Raw genomic sequence first — 24,319 nt, 5'->3', positions numbered from 1 at the left:
TTCCTTACTACTTTTTGTTTCCGTTTTCAAGTAGGTAACTGCTACATTAGGTAACTATCTGTAGCTACAGAAGTTGCCGTGTTGCTCTACAAACTTTAACTTCGGTGTGGATGCATCTTTAGGAATCAGATGGACTGCCTTGCCTTTGACTACAGTTAGGTCTAAAAAATACGATTCCTAGTTTTATTTGACCTTTTATTTCCCTGTTTCCTTCATTGCATTACATTATTTGGCTACTCTGTATACATTCTAGTTGATTTGTTATAATTATAAGCTAGGTCTTAGACATAATTTAGTAATTTATTAAGGAATTCGTTTATTAACTAGGTTTTACTAAAGGTACTAATCTGATCACGGTTTCTGAAATGTCTAAAAGTGCATCTGGTCTATAAATTCATAAGAATAATTAGTTTTATATTATAAAATCTCTCACTAATATAGAAAAATAAGTAGTTTTTAATTCAGCGTCAAATGTATTCTGGAACCGACTCGGAAAAGTAATATTAAGGTAGGTAAAATAAAAATAAAACTCGTTGAAAAAATTGTAAATAATGATATGTACTTAAACATTCATTACTGAGCTTTCTTTATACGACTTCTTGAACTTTCTTGTCGGCAACTTGAAACTTTACGACTTTGACTATGTATATGCCGAAAAAAATACTCTTTTGTCATGGTAACTTATTCCTTACATTTGACGCTGACTGAAAATTATTACATAATTACAAAAAAATAGACAAATAATAGGCGATCTCATCGCTAAAAAGCTATCTTCCAACCTTTCGGTAGCTGTATTATTTAATTATAATATGTAACGTTCTCCTGGATTCCTTAAATCTCATTTAGCGACTAAACTACACGACATAGATAAAATTTTAAAAACACCTGGCAGTGGGAATGTCTACTCTATATATTGCCATGGTCAGGTCATGGTCAATACCCTTTGGCATGTTATCAGAGTCCGGACTTTTCGTGGCTTTAGATAACTCACTACGACAGTTTGAAACTACACAACAAATCCGGACACTTAACTAACTTAGCGGTTTCACTCACGTATTTTTAGTCACTCGCGCGACATGTTTCGTAAAGCCTAGGTCTCCGAGTGACTAAAAATACGTGAGTGAAACCGCTAAGTTAGTTAAGTTAATATGTCTCACGATAATTTAAATTCGATTAAATCCGGACCCTGCATATTACAAATTGGCATAGCACAGCAGTTTGAAATTCGAGGGTGTAGTTGACGAATCAGACTATAGTTATGTCGCAAAACACTATCGACTTCTCTCGGAAAAAGGACTTTGACAATGTTTTTAATTTATCCTGCCTGCCTATAATGTTTTATTTTACACCTTTGTTTGCGAGGTGAAACTCGTCGTACTGGAAATTTGGCTGTCTATTAAAAAACCTTCGACATTAGACAAAACGTGTGAATCGGCCATATTTTATTTGGCCCCGTGTTAAAAGATCTTCTGTATGACCTACATACATTGTTTTACATAAAGAGAACTCTTAAATATAAACAATAGTAAATATTTAAAGCAACATCCAATTGCGGATTGTTATGGTGATTTCATTCTGACTTTATTCCTTGCTAATTTGTGTTTCATTTATTTAAGTGGGTATAAACCAATTTACGTAAGTCCCTTTCCACGAGAACGTCAAAAATAAACAGAATACACCGAATCTACCCAATTATTACAATACGAGTACATAAATAACAACAAAACAGGAAAACCCTACTTTCTACTCTATTCTTACGACTTCTTTTTATTCCACTTTTGTAAGCGTTTTTATATGTTTTTGAACGATAATTGGGACGTTAATAACTATGAGTTACCGAAATACATTAAATTTAATTCTGGTAGTTACTTGAATTAAATAGTTTGGCCAATCAAAGGTCACTAAAGAAGAAAGAAGAATCTTAAGAAGTAACCTAAATACCACCTAAAAGAAAGGGATGAGAATATATTTTTACTGCTCTCCTACTGACATGAATGATTGGCCAGACTATATATATTTAAATCTGTATTTGCTATATCATACTTCGTAAAATCGAACAGATTTAATATACCTATTCAAGTATTCTGACAATATTACACTGGTAGAAATGAAAAAATATCACGTTTATACCTTAACATACATTAAGCGTCATGTAGTTATCCGTAAATTTGTGTAGTCCAAAAGTCTCCAGAAAATCTTACTCCAAAAATATTGTAAACTCTACTACGTCATTGCTATGCTTAAAAATGGGCGCGCCGCCACCGCCGCACCTGCAAAACAAAATTAATTGAATAACCTGATAAAAATTCAATTGGGGAATCTTTCGAAACTGGCTGTTGGCGAATGGAGGCAAAACTTGTTATTAGTTCACAAAAATACACACTGGGGAAATTGGGTTCGGGTCGTTGGTGATGCCTGTTACTGTTACTGACTTTGGCGAAAATATCACCAGATGTTTTGGCTGGTGTGTTGTGGCTATTGGCGATCTTTAGGTGTCGCACTACTACTATTAGGTACATTAAAGTTTGTTGGGTTTTACACCCAAGTACTTTGCAGTGACGTCAGCGACGTCATAAATGACGTCATAATCACGTCGCTGACTTCATAATGACGTATAAATGCTACCTGGGCAGGATCTTGAATATATTTTTTACTGTTCAAGAAGAGCCCAAAATATGTCGAAATTTTATTTTTAAAAGTTGCGACACCACACAACATACATTATTGTGAGCTTAGTTGATATGATTAAGGTACCTGTTATCATTAGTGAATTTACTATGTAAATCATTATTCAAAAGTAGTTGGGGCATGTTCAAAAAGGTTTTATATTATACTAGCTTTTGCCCGCGACTTCGTCTGCGTGGAATCCGTAACAGCAGCTAGGGTAAGCTTAGCGCCTGGATAAAGTTTAATAGCAATAATTCAATTTGAACATAAGCTTAATTGCTTGACATCAATTATCAGGCAATTCATTAAATATCTCAATTCCATCCCCCTTTTCACTTTCTTTAGGGATGATTTCCGACATAAAAACTATCCTATGTCCTTCCCCGGGACTCAAACTATCTCTATGCCAAATTTCAACTAAATCGGTTCAGCAGTTTAAGCGTGAAGAGGTAACACACAGACAGACAGACAGACTTTCGCATTATATTAGTATGGATGGATTTATTTAAGAGTCGCCTTAAAATTATAAATATTTACCCAAGAAATCAAGCGTTAGAATTGACTCTGGGGCGGAGTGCCATCAAACGACTCCTCATTGATAAGTCGCAGCTTCACAGACTCCCGGCGCAGGTTGTAGCTCGTCGAGATGTGGCAGTGCTTCACGTCCACCGTCAGCAGGTCCTCGTTCAGCTCCACCCCACTCCTCTCCACATCCGCCGCCGCACTTGGCTTCCTCTTATTCCTAAACGACGTCCCCCTTTGAGAACTAGACCCCAAGTAACTATCAGTAGTCGTATTCCCATTAAACGTCTTCTCTGAAGGACCCATCGGATCCAACTGAATATTAGCCCTCAAGTGAGCTGACGTTTCCATGCAAGGAATCAACTGCTTAAACTCCTTACGGAAATTCTCGTTCATCCAAGCGTATATGAAAGGATTGTAACATGTCGACGACATTGCTATGCCGTGGCAAATGAAGAATGTCACCAAGTAATACTTCAAATGAATAGCGTATTTATAATAGTCATTGCATAAGTTTATTACGTTGAGAGGAAGCCACGACAGGCCGAAGATAGTCACCATCGCGATCAACATTTGGTTCGTTCGACGTTTCCTGTTCTTATCTATCTCTTCTTTACGGGAATTCTTTGCAGCTGCTTTAGCTTTGGCCCTATCGTTCAGTTTGAAACTGACGCATGTATAGCAGAAGGCGATGACGACAAATGGAAGTACAAATTGCATGATAGAAGTTATAGAGCCAAACACTTGTCTGAGCTCTTCAGAGGGCCACATCTCCTCACAATACTTCCCGACACCAGGAACTTCATAATAAGTCATAAATAAAGCGTAAGGCATTGTCACTGTGACTGCAAACGTCCAGATCATAAAGATAACGGTGACGCACGTCCATATCTTCATTCTTGGCCTAAACGGATAAATAATCACGAAGAATCTATCGATAGCTATAGACATAAGTGTCAATGTAGATATGTATACGCTGCAACCTTGTGCAAAAGGCATTATGTGACATAAGATACTGCCCCAGCCCCACGTGCCTCGGAAGGAGTAGAGCGGAGTGAACGGGACGGCAAATATGCAGAGAAGAATGTCAGACAAGGCTAGGTTGGTGATGAAGAGATTGGTGACGGTCTGCATGGCTTTGTTTCGAATGACGACGAAGCAGACGAGAAGGTTGCCTACGAGGCCGAGGACGAAGATGACGGTGTAGAATATGCAAAAGCCGCTTTGGACCCATTTGTTGTCGATGATGTTTTCTATGAAGTGAGACGTGTTTCGAGCTTTGACCAAATTTTCTTCGAGTGTATAATTGTTCGTCCAGTTCATTTCGAGTCGGAGGCCGACTGTTATTCAGTGTCGGCCTGGAATTGTCAGTTTTACGAGCTACGACGCCGAGGTTTAACACCGGTAATTCGAGCCTGCAACAAAGCATAGATTACGCTCATTTCCTATTGTTACGGAATGTTAAATTGTCCTAATAAAATGAAATTGTTTACAATCAAGATAATTTTAAAGGAACAGTGAACATTAAAGCTCTCTGTTTATTAATTGTAATTTTTCGATTTCGAAAAAATAATAATAATAAAAATCGAAATCGAAAAAAATTAAAAGCGGAATCGGAAGTGGAATTTGAAAGCGATTCAAATTTTTATGCCACTTTCAAAATGTCAGTGTAGCTACATTATGTTATAATCGCAAAAATGGTTCAAAACAACCCTATAGTTATTACAGGTTTTTATTTTTAAAAGTACTTTATTATACCATAATATTAAGTAGCTACTGACTAAATACGTGTTTTATTAATGAGGCAGAACGGCAAAAGTCTCACGGTAATTAAATATCTAGAAGCAATTTCCTAGGTACAAGTACGCAGATAGCTCAAATCATGATCCATAATTTTCTGAATGCCTGAAGTCTAAATAAAAATATTTAACGGACAAACCACCGTTTTTTTATTTATTTCACAATAATTTTCTAAGCGTCAGTTCATTTAAAATAGTTCCTAGGGGGTGAAATGCGTGCGTTCACCCGAGTTAATTAATCGGAAATTAAATATCAGAAGTTTCATTGCTAATAGAAAAATATAAATGAAAAACAAAATACTTTGAAAGTAAAACTCCCTAGAAGCCATATTCAGAGCATTGAGATATGAAATAGAACATTACGATACAAGTGCGAAAAGTAGGAAATTTGCAACGATGACAATAAATTATGCGACACACTTTTCGCACGTGTATTGTACAACATATGCACACCGTAGCACGGTAACTAGCACTAGCTAGCTAGTGCTAGGGCGGTAAATTAGCACCATATATGTACTGTAAAAAATAATGTGTGCATTTTTCTCGCACTATATTTCATGACATTAATCTTCTAAATATTTATAAAAAAAGTCTAATCCGATAGCTTCCCTAAAGCCTGACTTCCAGAATAAACAATTAAATTAGAAATGTAAGTAATTTATGAAAATTACTTTGAACATGCCAAAAATTTATATTGTAGATTTGTAAATAGAAGTGGCGCCCTATAAAACGTGTCACTTGCCAAGTCAATAATTAAATTGTTGAAAGAGAGGCTGATTCTGTTTCAATAATTTGAGAAGTTTGTCATCCCATTTTGATACGACCTTGAGCAGAGCTATAAGCATCTCACGCGAACCAATTAGTGCGAGCGAAATGCCTTATAAGACAACTCCTGATTGCTTTTCATCAGCACCAACCAGGACGTCCGATAGCAGAGCTGGCGCGGGTGCACCATAGGGATAATGACACATGTTGAATTTTAGCAATTTATCACAATAATGTAAATATTAAAATAATATATGGGAATAATAAAAAAATACAGTTGAAAATTTCAAAATTTAAGTAATTTTTTTACTTCCAAAACGGAAAAAAGTAAGGGTACCGATTCCTTTCATTTTATCCAAAAAATAGATTGTACGGCAACTATATACATAAACGCCGACCGACACCGCACCCGCGACACCCCCCCGCACCCGCGTTTTTACTGACAAAAACGCAATTTTCTTATTTTGTCCATACATTCAAAATGGGCTCTCAGTGACCTTGACGTCACGTTCACTTATCGATTTCTCAGGAGCGTTTCGCAATTACGACTGTCGGACTTTGACTATCATTTTTGACTTTTGTATTGCTTTAATGCAATGGGTCCCATATAGACATTTGATCTAAGAATAAACCTGATCGATTAATATCATTAATGAAAATTTGTCATCTAGCCTATTGTAGTGTAGGTAATCCGTCGCACGCGTCCGCGCCAGTTAGCGTTGCTAATACAATTTTTCGTTAACTCGCTCACCCATTTCGGGCAACCGCGCTAGCTAGTGCTAGTGGACGCCCTTTGGCGTGAGCCGCTAACGCTGATTGGTGCTCACATTCAAGGTCCTATCAAAACAAAATGAAACCAATATCAAATTGTAACATACAGAATCGGTCCCCGAGATGCGAGTTTCCCGGATTTTTCATTATACGGAAATGCTGAAGTTATAATAAGTTTACCATTTTGCGGTCACGGAGATTGCTTTAAGGTCCCCGGTCGCCTCAAATTAGTAACAGCGAATAGATGTTATGAGAGGCGTGTTTACGTGAAAAGGAAAATAGGATCGTTAAGTGGGTGGGCGAAATATTGTACCTATAGTCGATTTCCAAAAGGTCAGAAATTTAAACGTAAATATTAATTTTCTCTGTTTCTGTTATGAATTTTTTTTACATTGATTCGAACGTACCAAGACGTCGCGGTTAGCGACCGTATCGCCAATATCGTAATGTGAAAAGCCATTGCTTACAAAACTTGACGATTCATTAAAAATTCTTAACTTATACATACTGTACATTTCAGTTTAGTTTTACGCAGCGGGCGTACAATGCACTAAGAGTGCAATACAATAACGCATTCAGGGCCCTGATGCGGCTCCCTCGCTATTGCAGCGCATCGGGCATGTTTGCAGATGCGGCCGTCGACGATTTTTATGCTATAATACGCAAAAAGTCGGCGTCCGTTATACGACGTGTGCGAGGGAGCGGCAACAGCATCCTGCAGATGATAGCGGACAGGCTGGACTCGCCCGTCCTCGGCCGCTTCATGGATCTGCATGTTATGAGAAGGAGTTCACGGGATGCATGAAGCGGCGGAGGGGGTGGTCGCATCTTATATGTTTTTGTTTTTTGTTTTGTAATTTTAATTTAATTTTAGTTTAGTTTTCCTTTCCTTTTAATAATATTCTAACATAGTTCTTAAGTAAAGAGTTACTAACCATATTATGGAACCTATGTTCTCTGAATTAAATGATTTTTATTTTTTATTTTTTAATTAATTTAACAGGTTTTTGACAAGTTTTCAGAGATAATAAAATATGACATTCATGCATCAAGGCGGTCTGTTTACAGAGGACCTGCCGGGAAACGCGAATCCGAAATTTCGTTGTCTGTCTCTTTCGCTCGAATATCGAGTGGCAGAGATATTAGATAAGGAAATTTCGATTTTCTTGTTTTGCGATAGATCCTCAGATTCTGGTAGTGGCGCCCCCTACGCAGAGTTTCGCGTAATATTCCCTATTAAATTGTTGGTGTCTAAATTCCCTTTTGGAATAAACTGTTTGACAAAAAAAATATAAGCCTGTTTACTCAAGGCCTTTTGAAGATCGTATTTCGGAGTTGGTTCCATATATATCTGACCTAGTCTAGACCGTATGAAGTGGATAAATTTTTTTAGAAACTATATTAAATATGTCTTATATTGTAAGCTTCTGCCAGTTAAAAAAGACATTAAATTCATATAAATAAATGGCAGGTGCAAGTGCTGCAACCCTATTTCATAAACGCTTTGGATCATAAATTCTTTTTATTGCACTTCCTCTGCATAACGTTCTACGTTCTACAGAATAAACCTTGGTAAAATTTACAACATAATATTAGAAACTTTTGCTCTTTCTGTCTGACAATATGAGTTATTAGGAACTTATGTACGATTTGACAATTACCAGTTGCTTTTCGGTGAAGGAAAACATCGTGCGGAAACGGGACTAATCCCAATGGCTCTCAGGGAAGGTGAGATGGCAGTCGCTTTCGTAAAAACTAGTGTCTAGGCCAATTCATAAGATTAGTCGCTAATCAGACACCATGTTCTCATGAGCCGTGTCAAAAGTCCGAGACAACGCTAGAAAGATGATAGCGATGATAACGTCTGTATAACGGTAAACTAAAATAAATATGATAAATAATACTAAATTACATATAGTATATAATAAACTCGCATTATTTGGTGACACGCCTAATTCGGTGATACAAGTTTTGAAGCATGACACCCAGGAAAGCTAGTGAATTAGGGCCTTTTAAATGGGACCTCACGGCTTCACGGCTTCGGCGGCTTTGCCGTGAGGCCCATTCAAAAGGCCCTAATTCACTAGCTTTCCTCGGTGTCATGCTTCAAAACTTGTATCACCGAATTAGGCGTGTCACCAAATAATGCACTAACTAATGACCGGTCTTTCATACTGAAACCTAACTTTACGCAATAATGAAAGTCCGCGTATTATCCCATCATATGTTCAATGAGGTAAAATGGACGTTCAACACAGGGGATAACTCTGGTAATTCATTTTGCCTGTGTGTGTGGCTAATATTTATTATTAAATATGGAATTACTTCCAATATTGTGCGTAATAGCAAAGATAGATATAACTCCGTAATAGATGGATACAGTCTAAGGAAAAAACGTGCCTCGAAAATCACGAAAATTTGATTCTCGATCAGATGGCGCCACTAGTTTTGGCCTACACTCGTATAGAGGGCGTTGACTGTTTCGTTTGTTATTTATAATTTTAACGCATACCAGTGAAAGAACATGGGTCAAAATCATATAAAAATAATTAATGCAAATAAAAAAATCATTTATCCATATTTAAATACATTTTATCATATTTTTATAAATATTTATTTATAGTTTTAAAGTGTGTCGACAGATGGCAGTGAATTTACTGGGGTTACAAAATTTACTATGATAATAACGCTCTAGTATAAGTTACTCTATGGTAATAGAAAAGAGAGGTGGACGATAACGGAATTGTTCTCAGATTATACCACAGTTCTAAATTAAGATTACCTGTCAATTAATCAATAATTTTTTTTTATAAAATTTAAATATTTTACATGTCTATACTTACAGCCAATGGGAACCACATACTATTTAAAAACACAAATCAAAATATTTAATGAAATTATTTGATTTGTTCCCCAAGTTCAAAATGTTATAGCTGTACCGAATTCCTTATTTTTCTTCAAGGAAAACTATTGAATGAAAACGAAAAGGTAATGAAAGTTAATGTTGCTTACAGGGTGTCATGGTCTGACTTGTATTTTATTGAATAACAGCTTGATTTACTATATACTATGACTTTACAACGAAATAAATGAAATGAAATGAACAAGTTAAATTATCTTTCGCAGAAGAGATGTAAAGTCTAAAAACTAGCAACCTTTGTCTTTGTTTGGCTTTACATAGTTATCTTATACAGTCAATGTATCTTTGCTATCACTAAATACTGTTACGATATATATAAAAAATCATAACAAACAAGCATACATTACACAAATACATTTTAATCGTACTTTTAATCACTTGAGCGCATTGTCATCATAAACAGACTGACTAAAAACTAATATTATTGATACCACATTGTATTTTGTGAACCTAATATAACCAAACGAACAATAAGTTCTAATTATATCAAGTCTAATTTCGGTCTATAACCCTTTCTGAGGGCCTAGAATATACTCATCTCACACACGGTTTCATTTTGTCTCCTCATAATGAGGTCACCCTTTCAAAAATAAATTATTTTTTTCTTAACGTACGTACGTTTTCGTCTAAGCGAATAAGTAGGTTTATAATCTTATTTTTCTCTGTTATTGTGTAGGCGGATTCTCAGTACGATCTACTACGTTGTTACTATTAGCATATGGCAATCAACATAGTATAGAGTACTCGTAGAGCACGTGTGTATAAAAAGAGACTTTTCAAGAATATAACGATAACCAAAGCAAATAATACATACATACGAACAAAGAGAACAATTCAAACATAATATCGAACTCAAAGAAGCTTTCAGACAGCTATCAAAATAATATTATCAGAACATTTGAAGGTTATATTTAATGATCAACAAAGTCTGTTTTACTTACGATTGGCGCGCCGTTGATTTTAGTTATTTGAACACTTTAAACATCACTTTTGGAAAATAAAATACTTGTTTATATAAAGATTTTGTTGCAGAAATCATGTTAAAAATGTATTTGTTTTTGCTGTAGTTTCGAATGAATGTTCCAGGGGCATGCGCGAAGCGTTCTGCGACTGCGCTCTGGCGTTTTAGGCGAGGCAATTATACGGACGAAATTTCCGCCCTGGCGATTAAAGCCAATATCGAATATTTCTGGGCTTGGCGGGCAGGTTTTACCTTTTTATTATTTTCTGTGTATTTGCAGTAAAACATATTTCTGCACAAGTATAATTTGTTAAGCACTTCCGAACACCACTAAAAAAATCTACACATGCAATTTAAAAAATTACCATAACCAAAACAAATTATTTTTCTGACGGTCCGCTTTCCGCACTGGCGTGAACTGGTGTACGTGCGAAAGATGACGGCGTATAAATTACTAATAAGCGATATTTTAATGATTATTTTATTTTTTGTTTTGTGCCTTTTATGTTTTGGTTAATAAATATGTAATTACTAAAGGGTTGCATCAGCAGTTCTATTTCACTGAGGTCGCTTTCTGATAACAACTGCACGAGTAAGACTAAATTTTATTATAAAACTATCGCAGCGATACTATCCTCGTTCTGCCCAATGTGATTTTTTAAGGACATATTCCATTTTTAGCAAGTTATGAATAAAAAGTCTGGATAGGTTACCTAGGGTTACACTGATTTTTTTTTTAACTTAAAACGTAAATAATTTGGTTTAAATTTCAATGGCTTACACTAAGTATGGTGGGCAGGATGAGGCTATATATTTTTTATATTAAAGGAAAATTGGAACGGTACTTAAAAACAGGGAAATTGAGAACCTTCTTTTAAACTTAGGTTAAAATTTCTTAATATTGTTTGACAGCTGTCGTAAAGTTATGCTTTCATGCCTTTCGTTATTACTACTTTAAAGTAAAGGAAACAAGATTGATTTTCGCATAACTGATAGATACGCGATTTTGAAAGTGAGATAGTGATCCGGCTGTCCTTGTCATGTTATCTATCTAATTTGAGATGCCCTTTGGTTTCAAAGCGATAAATGGTTTTGAAGCTTATTTAATGAGCTTTATGACTTATGACAGTTTATAATTACTCCATTTTACTTTGCGATTAGGTAATTGAAGTGGGATTGGATTTTAGTAGTAGTAATCATTACGTACAACACAGGTTTACAAAAATAAATTACAGTACCATTACTGTACAAAGGCGAACTTATCTCTATAAGGGATCTCTTCCAGCTAACCTGACATGAAACTTAGCATGAATATGATGTACGTATCATTGACCGAGCGTTAGCGAAGGCTCCGTTTCAGCTTGGACAAAATTTATTTCGTTGTTCACCTCTGTAGCGGGGCTGTCTATCATTTGTCACCATACCTGTCACGCTCTAACAAGTATGTAAGGGCGAAAGTGACGCATGATATGACAAGTGACAAAAACGGGAGCAGGATACCGCTACTGGTCGCATTTCTCAACCGATTCTCGGGAAATTTTGTGACCATAGATGATTTTCTGTAGATGGATTTTTCTGTCGTTTCGTTTTCTGGCAAATTTTCATAAGATACTTAAGCGCCAGTAGGGTCTATAGCACACAAGACTATTGTGAGTTCGGCGTGGTAATGACTCATCGAAGTAAGTACTTTCAATATTTACATTTTTCGAGCTGACCGCGAGATCTACAGCCTGCAGAGCCGCAAGTATATGTGAAGTACGAGGCATCGAAATGTCAAGCCCTCTACGACAGATACATTATACGTTTCGAAAATATCGATATTCGCTATCGTATAATTCCCGGCCCCCGTCAGGCGCATCAGGAAACGTATTGTTCCCGGCGCCGGACGCGAAAGGCAACTATTTCCCGCGATATAGCCAACTAATAGCTCGCTATTGATTACTCACACTGACAAGGGTGGCAAACAAGTGCACCGTGCATTCAAAACCCAAATCAAGTAAGCAACAACATAAACTAATACTGTTTATTTTTAACAAATTAAGTAAGTAGCTACATTTTAATTTAAAAAAAATTATTAAAAAATAAAGTACGCTCTCATTTTGAAACGACATTTAGAAATAGGTATAGAAAAATTTAAGATGAACGTTCTAGTAACATAATTATATCTATGGTCTAATACATTTACATACAAAAGTTCCACTCGCTCTAATAATAATAATAATAATAATAATATTCTTTATTGTGCACAATGAAACATGATTAAATACAGCAAATTAACATAAAAAACTCGCTCTATTTTCTTTTACCTTGCAATTTTAGCTACAAAAACTCGTATCAGACATACATTTTATGATACGTTAAGTTCATGCCAAGTTTCATATAATTTAAGCATGTGGTTTTAAAATGAGAACGTTTTGAATGAGGCGGTTAGTGAGAAATTCTTACTTTATACTACCAACGCAAAGTTAAGTTGTAGTGTAGACAAGTAAAAGACCAGCATGTTCGCTTTAGCTTCAGCCCCTGCCGCTGCCGGCAATAATTCCCTTAATATTGCTGCAGCAGGATCGAGCTCGAGTGTGTGTTCCACCGCCGCTGCCGGCAATAATTCCCTAAATACTGCTGCAGCAGGATCGAGCTCGAGTGTGTGTTCCACCGCCGCTGCCGGCAATAATTCCCTAAATACTGCTGCAGCAGGATCGAGCTCGAGTGTGTGTTCCACCGCCGCTGCCGGCCATAATTCCCTAAATACTGCTGCAGCAGGATCGAGTCGAGTTCGAGTGTGTGTTTTCATACTGCCCTACCATTCACTTCTCTGTTGGGTTTCGGCAATGGCAGACGTCTTTCTCCTCCAGGCGCTCGACGAGTACTGAGCGACGGAGCAGTGAACACGCACTGCCGCTCGCGCTGCCGGTCCTTTGACTTCCGCACAAAAAACCGCCATTTTAGGGAGCGCGGGGCAGCGCGAGTGGCAATGGCAGTGGCATAAGAAGAATCGTGTTTACACACTCGTCCTGCCCACTTCCCTGCTCACTTCGGCTGAATGTAAATGAGGCATAAGATTATTTTCTTTTTATTGCGGTTAAAAGATAAACCGCCTTCAAATGAACGTTAAGAATAAAAGATCTCTCATCGTCCATAAACGAGCTTGAATCATAAAACTAAATGACGGTTGAAGCTCCTTAAATCTCTTTTTAATGTAAAACAAACTAACAATCCTTTTCAACAATAAGAATTTTTCACTTAAAAATAGTTAATCGAATTTAAACTATCGTGAGACATATTAACTTAACTAACTTAGCGGTTTCACTCACGTATTTTTAGTCACTCGCGCGACATGTTCTCTCCGAAACATGCTGTCGCGCGAGTGACTAAAAATACGTGAGTGAAACCGCTAAGTTAGTTAAAGTAAAAATTGTTATTTGTTTTACAAGTGAGCAAAGTTGTTGTTTACCTGCTCGTTCTAATATTGATACCCGAAAGATTCTAAAATTGACATTAAAAATTAAATTAAATTTTTTATGGATTATTCTGACTTGTCATTTCAATCTCGGGAAATTTCTACTTGCATACTCACATCCGGCAAAGCTGCATGAATGACCAAACAGAGAACAGCACAATGGAGGCACGTGTTTACTTGATTAGTGATGTAACACGTGCTCGGGAACTTCTAAGTTTCCTAAGCTTAGGGACCTAGTTCCATAACGACGACCTATTAAAAAACCGTCCAAGTGAGAGTCGTACTCGCACACCGAGGGTTCCGTACTTTTTAGTATTTGTTGTTATAGCGGCAACAAAAATAAATCATCTGTGAAAATTTCAACTGTCTAGCTATCACGGATCATGAGATACAGCCTGGTGACAGACAGACGGACAGACGGATAGTTTTTAACCGTTTTGGGTACGGAACAATAAAAATGAAGCCACACTACGACCAATAGGGAATGCGGGTGTCCATGGGCGGCGGTAATCGCTTACCATCAGGTGACCCGTCTGCTCGTTTGCCTCCTATTTCATAAAAGAAAAAAAAAAAAAACCTACGTAATTTGGTCGGGTTCATTGTTACCCACCATAAAAACGATGGGCAATAAAAAACGTCTACGTCACTTTTTAGAAGTAGACAGAAACGAAAAGTGATGACAAAGACAAACAATAATAGCGCTTTCTCTGCTACTCCTACTGAACGTTCCATAATAGCATCTCGTTCAGTCAAATGGGGAAGGGGCCATCCTCTCTATATTATTGTACCTCTATGTGCAAAACTCTGCGTAGGGGGCGCCACTACCACAATCTGAGGGTCTACCGCGAAACGAGAGTCGAAATTTTGTTAACTAACCCCTCTATTACTCTTGCGTATTTGAGCGAGAAAGGGGCAGATAGAGTTAAACCAAGACAAGTCTGTACCAAGACAAGTCACAGACAGTGCAAGTGCTATTTTAAACGTCAAACTTCTATGAAATTATGACTTATATTGGGGAACTTTAGTTGGTGGGAACTTTCGTTACACAAGCAAGCTACATTCCGTACATTTTACCCAACTACGGCAAAGTAAATACCTATGCATCTACATCTAGGAGTAGTCACTTTGTCCTTTTTACACTTATTCACTCGCATTGATTTTGATTCGGGATCAATACGGATATTACTGCAATGTTCTGCCATCAGAGTGCAGCACTGGCCTTTTTAGTAAACCATAGAGTAACTTATACATACCTTTAACAGGTTTTTGACAAGTTTTCAGAGATAATAAAATATGACATTGATGCATCAAGGCGATTTGTTTACAGAGGACCTACCGGGAAACGCGAATCCGAAATTTCGGTATCTGCCTCTTTATCCCTCGAATATGCAGACAGAGAAGTTAGATAACGAAATTTCGATTTTCTTGTTTCGCGATAGGCCCTCAGATTATGGCAGTGGCGCCACCTACGCAGAGTTTCGCGTAATAATATTCCCTATTTATTTAAAAAAAGGGGAACATGGTGAACATCACTACACGTAAGCCATGTAAATGAACCGCGCTGCGCAGATTTGCTCGTTAACTTTTAAATGACGCGATTACGTCGACAGACTGATCAGCCGTTTTTGAAACTGGGGTAAAGGGACTAACGGAACTTTTGTTTACATTTTTTCCGTAAGCTTAAGGAAAAAATTTGCACAGTAAAATTATATAATTGAGAAGATTAACAGTCAAAATTAACTTTGTTACAGAGGGTTGAGGAAGGTTTACATTTTTAATTAAAAACATAAGATTTTGATACTTTTATAATTAGGTAGAAAGGAAATACGTTGACAATTATTGTTATGTGCATTCTTGGCTGGTTTTTAGGGTTCCGTACCTCAAAAGGAAAAAACGGAACCCTTATAGGATCACTCGTGCGTCTGTCTGTCTGTCCGTCTGTCACAGCCTATTTTCTCCGAAACTACTGGATTAATTCAGTTGAAATTTGGTATACATATGTAAATTTGTGACCCAAAGACGGACGTAACGTAAACAAATGAATTTTAAACATGAAGGCCACTTTTGGGGGGTAAATGAGAAAATTAAAAAATAAAGTTTTTCAGACTATATCGTGTTACATATCAAATGAAAGAGGTCATTGTGAGAATCTTAGATGCATTTTTTTTATAATTATAGGATAACCAATTTAGAAGTTATTCAAGAAAATAGACTCTCCGAAACTACTGCGTCTAAAATTAAAAAAAAAAAATACACAAGATAGATCTTTACCTATATATTACAGGAAAACCTATTAGAAATGTGCAGTCAAGCGTGAGTCGGACTTAATTACTAAGTTTTTGATCCGACCCCTACGGGTTTTTTAAAGACATTTCACTCACGTTTCACATCATAAAAAATACATTGTTTAAATTGTGTAATGTACGGAACCCTTGGAACGCGAGCCCGACTCGCACTTGGCCGGTTTTTATTCTACCGTTACTAACAAAATAGGTTTGCAAGTCTATAATTATAATAATTAATAAGACTTAAAACTAAGTATTTAGCATGTACCTGACTTGTAAAATTGTATTTTATTAATAAAGTATTAAATTTAATTGAATTAAATTCTATAGGTATAACTTACTCAGATATTTCCTAATTCAATATCGCGAAAGATTTATATCGAATGTCGTGAACTTTGACTTTCATGTGAACCACAAAAATGTTATTATAGGTCTTTTATTTGTTCAGGACAAAGAATCCGTATATACTCTATCCTAAATAAGCACGTTTTCTGAGCACGTGTTACCTACTATTTATTTACTGACTAATATTACTGCGAATGTTTGGAAGGGACTTATGGCTTTACAGAGTTTTCTGATGCAAGAGAAGGTGAGTGCCTAACTTGCTGACCGTGTGCTAAATGATTCAGTAATATTTATAGTGGGGAACGTACATTATTATTGTTATTAGGCCGGTGTAGGTATAAACTATCTTAGGGCCTTATACTTATTAGTACAGAATAGAATAGAAAATAGGTAAAGGCTAAATAGCGGCGGCTTTCATTTGGATGAATACAGTGTGTGCACGTAATATATTTAAAAGTTGTATATATATTTGTCTGGTTGACGTAACTGGTGACCGAAGAGCTGGCGGCTTTCTCGCACAACGTATCAGCATTGCGATACAGCGGGGAAATGCCGCCAGCATCCTTGGTACAATGCCTCAAGGGCCTATTTTAGATTTAAGCTAGTTATTAATTTCGTTTACGTAGTACCACTGTATATATCTTGTATGTAAATAAATTTGTAAAGTACGTACTTTTAAAAGTATCTTGAGCTTTAGAAAAACTTGGTCTGTGCAAGTAATTGTACAAATAGCATGTAAGCAATAATAGCCTTAATAAGTTATGTTTGGTTGTACCGTAAAATGGGGTGAGTAGGAAGAAAACTGACATTCAAACCTCGATAACATTTTATTTTTACATATGCATCTGAATGGTGTATAAGTGTTCCGGACGTTTGTATTTTAGTTTTTATTTTAGTTTGGGTAGTTCTGTTTCATAACTTTGACGATAAACAGGAAACCTCACCTCACCCCGTAGTCCCTCGTAATTGGGGTGAGATGGGTTTCATACAAAGTTGATTTTGGAAGATTGTTGGATCGTTTTTTTTTTATTATGAGTATTACTATACCTCCATTTTAAATTGGAATACATTATTTTTGTAGCAATAGCCTTAAAAACCCATCTCACCCACCTTTCATACCTTCTCTCCCCATTCATAACCCAACTCTCCCCGCGAACCCTACTCACCCATTTTACGGTACTCGCTCTCTCTATACTTGATTACCGAGAATACAACACATCTTTGGTAATGTTTGGTTTTACTTAATCTAAATTCGACCCTCCAACTATTAACCCATTTGATTAGGAATTACCCGATGGATTCTTTCAAAACTTACTAGTTCCTTTATATAAATGTGACTTATTTGTGACTTATTTTCACAACGCAGCCAGAATACGTCCTTTCCAATTTCTATAGTTCAAAAGTTCAAAAACACATGATTTTCACAGCTTGACAGATTTATTATATTGTGAGACATAACATATTGTGTGGCGGTAATTAATAGGCACAGATGCGTCTGTGCGTCCATGGTTTAATTTTTTTTAACAACTAGGAATCCAATTGGCACAATTTCCTTTATTCCACGTCCGAATGTCCAATAAAATGGACGTGTATACGGTTTTTAACAACGGACGTGTGACATTGAATATGTATTTTCATATTTCATTGAAGCAAGTCTGGCTTTTGATGAGCGTATTTATGATAGAACGTGTGGAGATTTTATACTCTTGGGGCAGCTTTTGTCTTTGTCGGCGGATAAAAAATATCGGCTAGATATTTTTTACATTAGGCAAGTATTTAGCACCCGCAGACCCCACAGTATTAGTTTTGATTCTGATATAAAATAATGTAATTTTTTGTCATCTAGGTAATTAAAAAAAATACAGGTTTCGGACTTTGTCCTTCTCCTACAAGACGTTGCTTCATGACTTTCATGTTTCTAGGTCTACAAGCAGTTGAATAAAAAAACAGCTTACAAATATATGAAGTATAAATTATATGATTATAATTAAAACACGAGCCAAAATAGTTTCCACTATTGAATATATATATATTTTTTATAATTATGGAAAATGCCCAATATAAAGAGGGGGCAAAATTTCAAAGTCTAGTTACTAGGTCGAGTGGGATATCATGTGAAAGAGCTCAAACTTAATATTACAAAACATTTTTTTTTCATAGCGGAGGAAAAATTACTTATGAAGGAAAATGTAAAAAAAATACCCCCCCCCCCCCTTATCTCCGAAGCTTACCAACCAAAAATTATGAAATTTTTACACAATAGAAACATTATTATAAATATTACAGGAAAAATGTAGTCACTACACCTCCATCTTAAATTCTTTTTATTTAATTATGAAAAATCATTTTGTAATTTAATTTGCAATTTAAGCCCCTTTGCGGGTGTTTATTATACTTGAAATATCTATGAGATTACGCTAAAACCACCTTCTTTCAAATACATGATAAAGAATTATCCCAGAAAAATCAACATACATTGCCGATAGATGAGGCTATACATATTACGCTTAATTACTTATGATTCTGGTCAAAAGTTCGTGATTATAGTTACATGAGAAAATTTAAAGTTTGTACGGAACCTCGGCAAAAGGAACTTAATGTAATACAAAATAATACAAAAATATTTGTCCAAATCAATTAAGTACCAGGAAGCTAATAAGTATTTTAACTGACACATGTGCTTGTAAACGAGAAAAAAGATACAAATACAAGACTCATGTAAGTTTCTTTACTTTTATATGAAAATTTGCGGCATAAATGAATGAAAATATTGTGAAAACCCGAATCCATATTGCTTTAAGCCCACTTAGGGCTCATATAGACGGACCGAGTTATAATGACCAAAACTGAAACTTATTTATGTGCAATAAAGCACTAATGCTGAAAACGTGTCAAAGAGAATTTGCAGCGACGAATGCTTTACTATGAATAATGATCCTTTTGCTGCTAAGGGATTAAAAATGCTGCTGCAAATCTCTCAAAGGTATCAACTAGTTTATGTGAGGCTTCCACAGACCGTAGGTAGTAGGTAAACTAAAATTAACAAACAAAATAAGAATTCATTGAAAAATCGGGGAACATATAATTAATATTAAAAAAAACCCGACGAATTGACAACCTCCTCGTCGTTTATGGAGTTGAAACACTATTATGTTTGGCAAAAGAAGACACGGCAGACCAAACGCCTGATGGTCAGATGAACTCCGTGACATGGATAATGATTGGCCCAATACTGCGGAAGACAGGAAAAGATGGCAAGAGCTGGAGGAGGCCTTTACCCGTGAGGGGTCCTAACCAAATTATATATATATACATAGTTATAGATATAGATACAAATAGTAGTTTAAGAATACAAAATTAAACTCTAACAAATAGATTAAAAAAAAAAATACCTAAATACTTTTAATAAATGTTAACTTAGTTTAGTTTTAATCTTTGGTTATGGAATAATATCATCCGTATATTTTAATGGCACTCCGATTCCTTACAGCCAGAGTGTAAAAGACCTAGGCGTCTATTTAGACAGCACCCTGAGTTGGAAGATACAGGTAGCTGAAATTTGCCGAAAAGTCACTGGATCTCTACATGCCCTTAACAGACTTAAACACTTTTTACCCGTTAAAACAAAAATATTATTAGCACAGACATTAATCCTACCCATAATTGACTACGGTGATGTGTGTTATCCAGACTTAAATGAAGAGCTCTTGAACAAGTTAGATCGTTTACTAAATAACTGCATTCGTTTCATTTTCTGTCTTCGTAAATACGACCATGTCTCCTCTTTCCGCTCTAAACTCGGCTGGTTTCCTATACGTGTTCGTCGAAATATTCGCATGCTTTGCACCCTCTTTTCTGTTATTAATGATCCCCAATCTCCCGAATATCTCAAATCTTTCTTCAACTACTATGGTGTTTCTCGTGTCCGTCAACTTCGCTCTACTGGCAACCTTTCTTTGTCCATACCATCTCACCGAACAGGTTTCATGTCCTATTCTTTCTCTATTCAGGCAGCTCGCCTTTGGAATAGTCTCCCTGTTAAAATTAGACAGTGTCCGAATAGATTTGCATTTAAAAAATCCTTACGTGAGTACTTTGCTGGCAGAACGATGAATTCTTAGTGTTTCTGTTTTGAAAGTTTCATCTGATATCTTATGTATTTGTATGTATGTATATTGTATGTATTTATATGAATATTATATATACAGATATATGTATGTATGTCTATGCCTATCCATTATTTAACTATACTTGTATATATGTAATCACTATGTTGCACCGCCTACAAATTATCTGCTTTGCCCGAAGGTTGACTGGTAGAGAATGCCTCATAGCATTAAGTCCGCCTTTTGTACGATTGTATTTTCTTTTGTGCAATAAAGATTAAATAAATAAATAAATAAATAAATGGGCTTTTTTATTTTTATTTTTATTTTATTTATTCTGTTTGGGGTGTAATTAGTGATTTTGTTAAACATGTAATATCAAATAAGTGAATTAGATTAGATTAGATTTAGTTTATTCAGAAACAATACAAGCATTGTGTTTGAAATCCTTACAATATAAAAATTACAATATATACAGCCTTAAATTAAATATAAGTTTAAACTATGCATCTACAATTTAACAAATCAACGTGCCTACCTATTAATAAAATAAAATAAAATATAATATAAAAAAAACACTAATACAATTAGTGTAATTAAAACTGAGGTTAAATTAAATACTACTAGAATAATAAATCTTGCAAGTTAAACTTGACCACTTCCCGACTTCCAATGAAGCTGAAAAATTTCCTACATATGTAAGTCGGGTGACAATGCAATATTATGGTACCATCGACCTGATCTGATGATGGAGACGTCAGGAGGTGGCCATAGGAACTCTGTGATAAAACAACGCAATCTAATTGTGTTTGGGGTTTTTAAAATTGTCTCGATGAGTATTAATTTTCTGTTTAATAATATTTGTACTTTTATGTCAATGTAAATTTTATTTGTGTGTCGTTGGCGTACGTGTCGCCATTATTTTTAGATTAAGCCAGGTCCCCACAGAAAACCAGCGCCACGGTTTGCCGCGGCACTATGCTGAGTGGGGATCCTCTTTGGCGTCCAAATGTTTTTTTGTCTGCATGCTTTTCTTTTTTATGTACTATGTTGTGGCGTCAAATAAATGTATTTTCTTTCTTTCTTCTTTCTTTTATTAGTTGCCTTTGGAAAGAAAAGTACAGTCAGTGATAAAAACTTGCACCAAAAATATTTTTTGTCAAAAACTTATTACTTGGCAACTAATAAAGCAACGAACGCAAGCAACGTTTCCTATAAACTTGTTTAAACAAAATCCATAGTGAAGATAATAAAATCCCAAGGGGTAAAGTTGGGGAGAGCGTGTATAAAAGTTGTAACTTTAACTCTGTTACCATTTTTCTTCAGGAAACTATCTGCATAGATAAAGTTTCAACATTATCCACGAGACGTGAAGCAGTGGAGGTGAAAATATACTGTATGTTTTTTTGATTTTGTACTTAACCGCAAACATAAAGGAGATGTATGTGCTATCAAAAGATTCTGAAAGAAATTTTTCATTTCAAAATATCACTACGGTTTTGGAACAAGTCGCCAAAAGCGACTAAAAATAATAGTGAGTGAAACCGTAGTGATCTAAATATTTTGAAATATGTCTCACGATAGTTTAATTTCCATTAAATTTTTCATTTACTCTTAACCACACGAGCACAATATTTTTTTTATTTTTTTTTCTTATTTGATCGGAATTTAAATATTCACATATCTACGATTCTTCTACAAATAAGTCGCTATTTCCGCCGCAGATCAGACTTCTACTTTAAAAGCTAATCGTCCCAATTAGGTTATTATTACTGTAGAGACGACATACCAAACAATGAAATTGTCGCAATCACCGTCTGTACCACGCGACCATAACGCCGTAAGCGCCGTAAAATTTATGGCGCTTACGCGTTTACCTCGCGAGATTCACGCTCCGCTTCTACGCTTTGATGTCAAAACAACATCGTGGCGCCAAATACTGGCTCTCTGTGCCGGTTCGATACGGTAGTAATAGTAGGTCAATGGTCGTCATCATCATCATCATCATCATGTCAGCCGATAGACGTCCACTGCTGGACATAGGCCTCCCCCAAGGCTCGCCACTCCGACCGATCCTGTGCCGCTCGCATCCACCGAATTCCCGCGACCTTCACCAGGTCGTCGCTCCACCTCGTTGGAGGCCTACCGGCAGTTCGTCTTCCGGTACGCGGACGCCACTCCAGAACCTTCCGGCCCCACTGGCCATCGAACTGATGCGAGCAATGTGCCCCGCCCACTGCCACTTAAGGTTTGCAATTCTGCGAGATATGTCGGTGACCCTAGTTCTACTGCGGATATCATCATTTCTGATTCTATCACGCAGAGAAACCCCGAGCATAGCTCTCTCCATTGCCCTTTGCGTGACCTGGTGATGGTCGTACCATGGATTATTCATGTCAATAATTGGACAACACTTTAAATATAAAAATCAGGTCCACTTATTTCTATACTCCCTGGCGTGTATCGATACTGTTTGATAGAGGATAGTTTAAACTTGTTTAGTGACAACTTGAACACGAGTTTTATATTAACTGGCTTAGTATTCATGTTGCTATAAAACTTCGCTTGAAGGAAGGTCAGTAGTTGTCTTTAGTTCGTATAAAGGTACCGTTCTGATTCCGAAGTCGCCTACTGATTTCACCTCAAGGCAGAAACAGTGGCTCAGCTCGAACAGTCCTTAACAGGGACCTTATTGTCGATGGCGCTTACGCCATTATAAACGATGCTCCGAAATAAATACAATGCCGCGCGACGCTGTGCGGCGTAAGCGCCATCGACAATAAGGTCCCTTTTCATAGAAAATGCACCAAATATCGCCTCTCTCGTGTTGAAATTAGGATGAGTGAGCCACTGTACCCGGCCTTTATCTACCGAGCCACTGTTCCCTCCTGCATTGCTGCCGCAAATGTCAAAATCGTTGATGATGTGTCAAATTGTCCCAAATTGAGATTTTGTATTTATTCCGCCCAGAATGAGGAACTCTTCAAACCAGCTGGATTTTACCCTCTCTGTGGTCGCTCCCTCATGACTGAGGATCGTGGTCATGGGTGGACGTGGATGCTCCACACCTGGGGCCAGTTTCTCAAAAGCTTGTAGCTTGTAATACAAGTGGAAGTCCCTTTCTAACTAAAGCTGTCAAAAAGTGTAGCTTGTAGCTTTTGAGAAACGGGGCCCCTGGTTATTGTGATCTGTCTCCATCGGTGCCTGTTCATTGCGTCTCTGACGACCGAGCAAAAGCTGGTTGAGGATGGGGCCCCTTACCCAATCTAACGAATTTTACCCAAATCTAACGAACACAAAATCGACAACAAGGCAAAAATAGGTCCATTTATGACGTATGATGTTTTGTGTCGCGAGATTATAATTACTTCTAACTACATAATAAATCACATTTACAATCGGGTCTACGCGAATTTGTTACCTTTATTTTTTATTTACCGACGTTTCGACACTTTCGGCATAGGTTTCACTGGTCGTGGTCGTGGCTAACTGACGTCTGTGTCGAAACGTCGGTAAATAAAGGTAACAAAATAAATTCGCGTTAAACCCGATTGTAAATGTGATTTAATATGTGTTCAAAACGCGAAACTTTTAATTGTTATACTTCTAACTAGCTTATGGGTGTACTTACCCAGTGCCAGTAACTTCCCTGTGCACATCTTGAGACGCTTCAATGCACTATGCACGTGCAATGAATCCTGTGTCTCTAACTGAGGGGGCT

The 24,319-nt window shown here is 36.6% G+C and overlaps 1 protein-coding gene across 2 annotated transcripts; it reads right to left on the bottom strand.

The window, feature by feature from the left end:
• Positions 1-2,080: 2,080 nt before the first annotated feature.
• LOC134745379 (prolactin-releasing peptide receptor-like) lies at positions 2,081-24,269 on the bottom strand. Of its 2 annotated transcripts, XM_063679416.1 has the most exons (3): positions 24,230-24,269; positions 3,205-4,604; positions 2,081-2,270 (listed from the first exon to the last, which is right to left on the bottom strand). In XM_063679416.1, exon 2 carries the CDS (start codon positions 4,510-4,512, stop codon positions 3,220-3,222), a length of 1,293 nt encoding a protein of 430 aa, XP_063535486.1. In that variant the 5' UTR covers positions 4,513-4,604; positions 24,230-24,269; the 3' UTR covers positions 2,081-2,270; positions 3,205-3,219. The 2 variants fall into 2 exon arrangements, with proteins under 2 accessions (XP_063535486.1, XP_063535487.1); XM_063679417.1 differs by lacking the exon at positions 24,230-24,269 and having other exon boundaries at positions 3,205-4,724.
• Between the last annotated feature and the right edge of the window lie 50 nt (positions 24,270-24,319).

This window comes from Cydia strobilella, chromosome 11 (genome assembly GCF_947568885.1).
Source record: "Cydia strobilella chromosome 11, ilCydStro3.1, whole genome shotgun sequence".
Taxonomy (NCBI): domain Eukaryota; kingdom Metazoa; phylum Arthropoda; class Insecta; order Lepidoptera; family Tortricidae; genus Cydia; species Cydia strobilella.
This window is presented reverse-complemented; position numbering and strand designations above follow the sequence as displayed.